Source organism: Eimeria mitis, genomic scaffold, assembly GCF_000499745.2.
Source record: "Eimeria mitis Houghton genomic scaffold, Emh_scaff377, whole genome shotgun sequence".
Lineage (NCBI taxonomy): Eukaryota > Apicomplexa > Conoidasida > Eucoccidiorida > Eimeriidae > Eimeria > Eimeria mitis.
Genome location: NW_013572108.1, coordinates 4,269 through 4,867, shown reverse-complemented (window position 1 = coordinate 4,867; position 599 = coordinate 4,269). Strand labels below are relative to the sequence as shown.

General features: G+C 55.9%; 1 protein-coding gene across 1 annotated transcript in view; it reads right to left on the bottom strand.

The window, feature by feature from the left end:
• EMH_0010090 (uncharacterized protein) overlaps nt 1-599 on the bottom strand; it is a gene marked incomplete at both ends in the record, with an annotated part of 6,720 nt that overhangs the window by 2,339 nt on the left and 3,782 nt on the right. Inside the window, one exon of the mRNA XM_013498851.1 lies at nt 243-470. Coding sequence (XP_013354305.1) covers nt 243-470 — 228 coding nt within the window. The remainder of the gene's footprint in view (nt 1-242; nt 471-599) is intronic.

Below are 599 nucleotides of genomic sequence, written 5' to 3'. Positions count from 1 at the left end.
GCAGCAGCAGCAGCAGCAGCAGCAACAGCAGCAGCAGCAGCAGCAGCAGTAGCAGTAGCAGCAGCAAGGACAGCAGCAGCAGCGGGAACAACAACAGCAGCAACAAAGGAGAGGTCTTTAAGCGGGAGAAATCATATAAATGCGGATACTGCTGTTGCTGCTGTTGCTGTTGCTATTGCTGCTGTTGCTGCTGCTGTTGCTGCTGCAGCAGCAGCAGCAGCAGCAGCAGCAGCAGAACTTACGCTTTTTTCTGTTGCTGTTTGAGGGTTGACGCCAAGAATATAAAAAGGATGAGCCAGCGCCCTGCTGCGAGCAGCAGCAGCAGTTGCTGCAGGTGTACCTAGCATTGCTGCTGCTGCTGCTGCTGCTGCTTGCTGCTGCTCCTGCTGCCGCTGCAGCACGAATTGAACGCATGCACGAGAGAAAGCCGTCCGCCGCTGAATCTCTTCTTGCTGCTGCCGCTGCCGCTCCTAATACACAAACAGCAGCAGCAGCAGCAGCAGCAGCAGCAGCAGCAGCAGATGATGATGATGATGATGCAGCAAGGGTTCTCTTCCTGCTGCGAGCTCTGCTGTATGTGCTGCTGCTGCTGCTGCTGC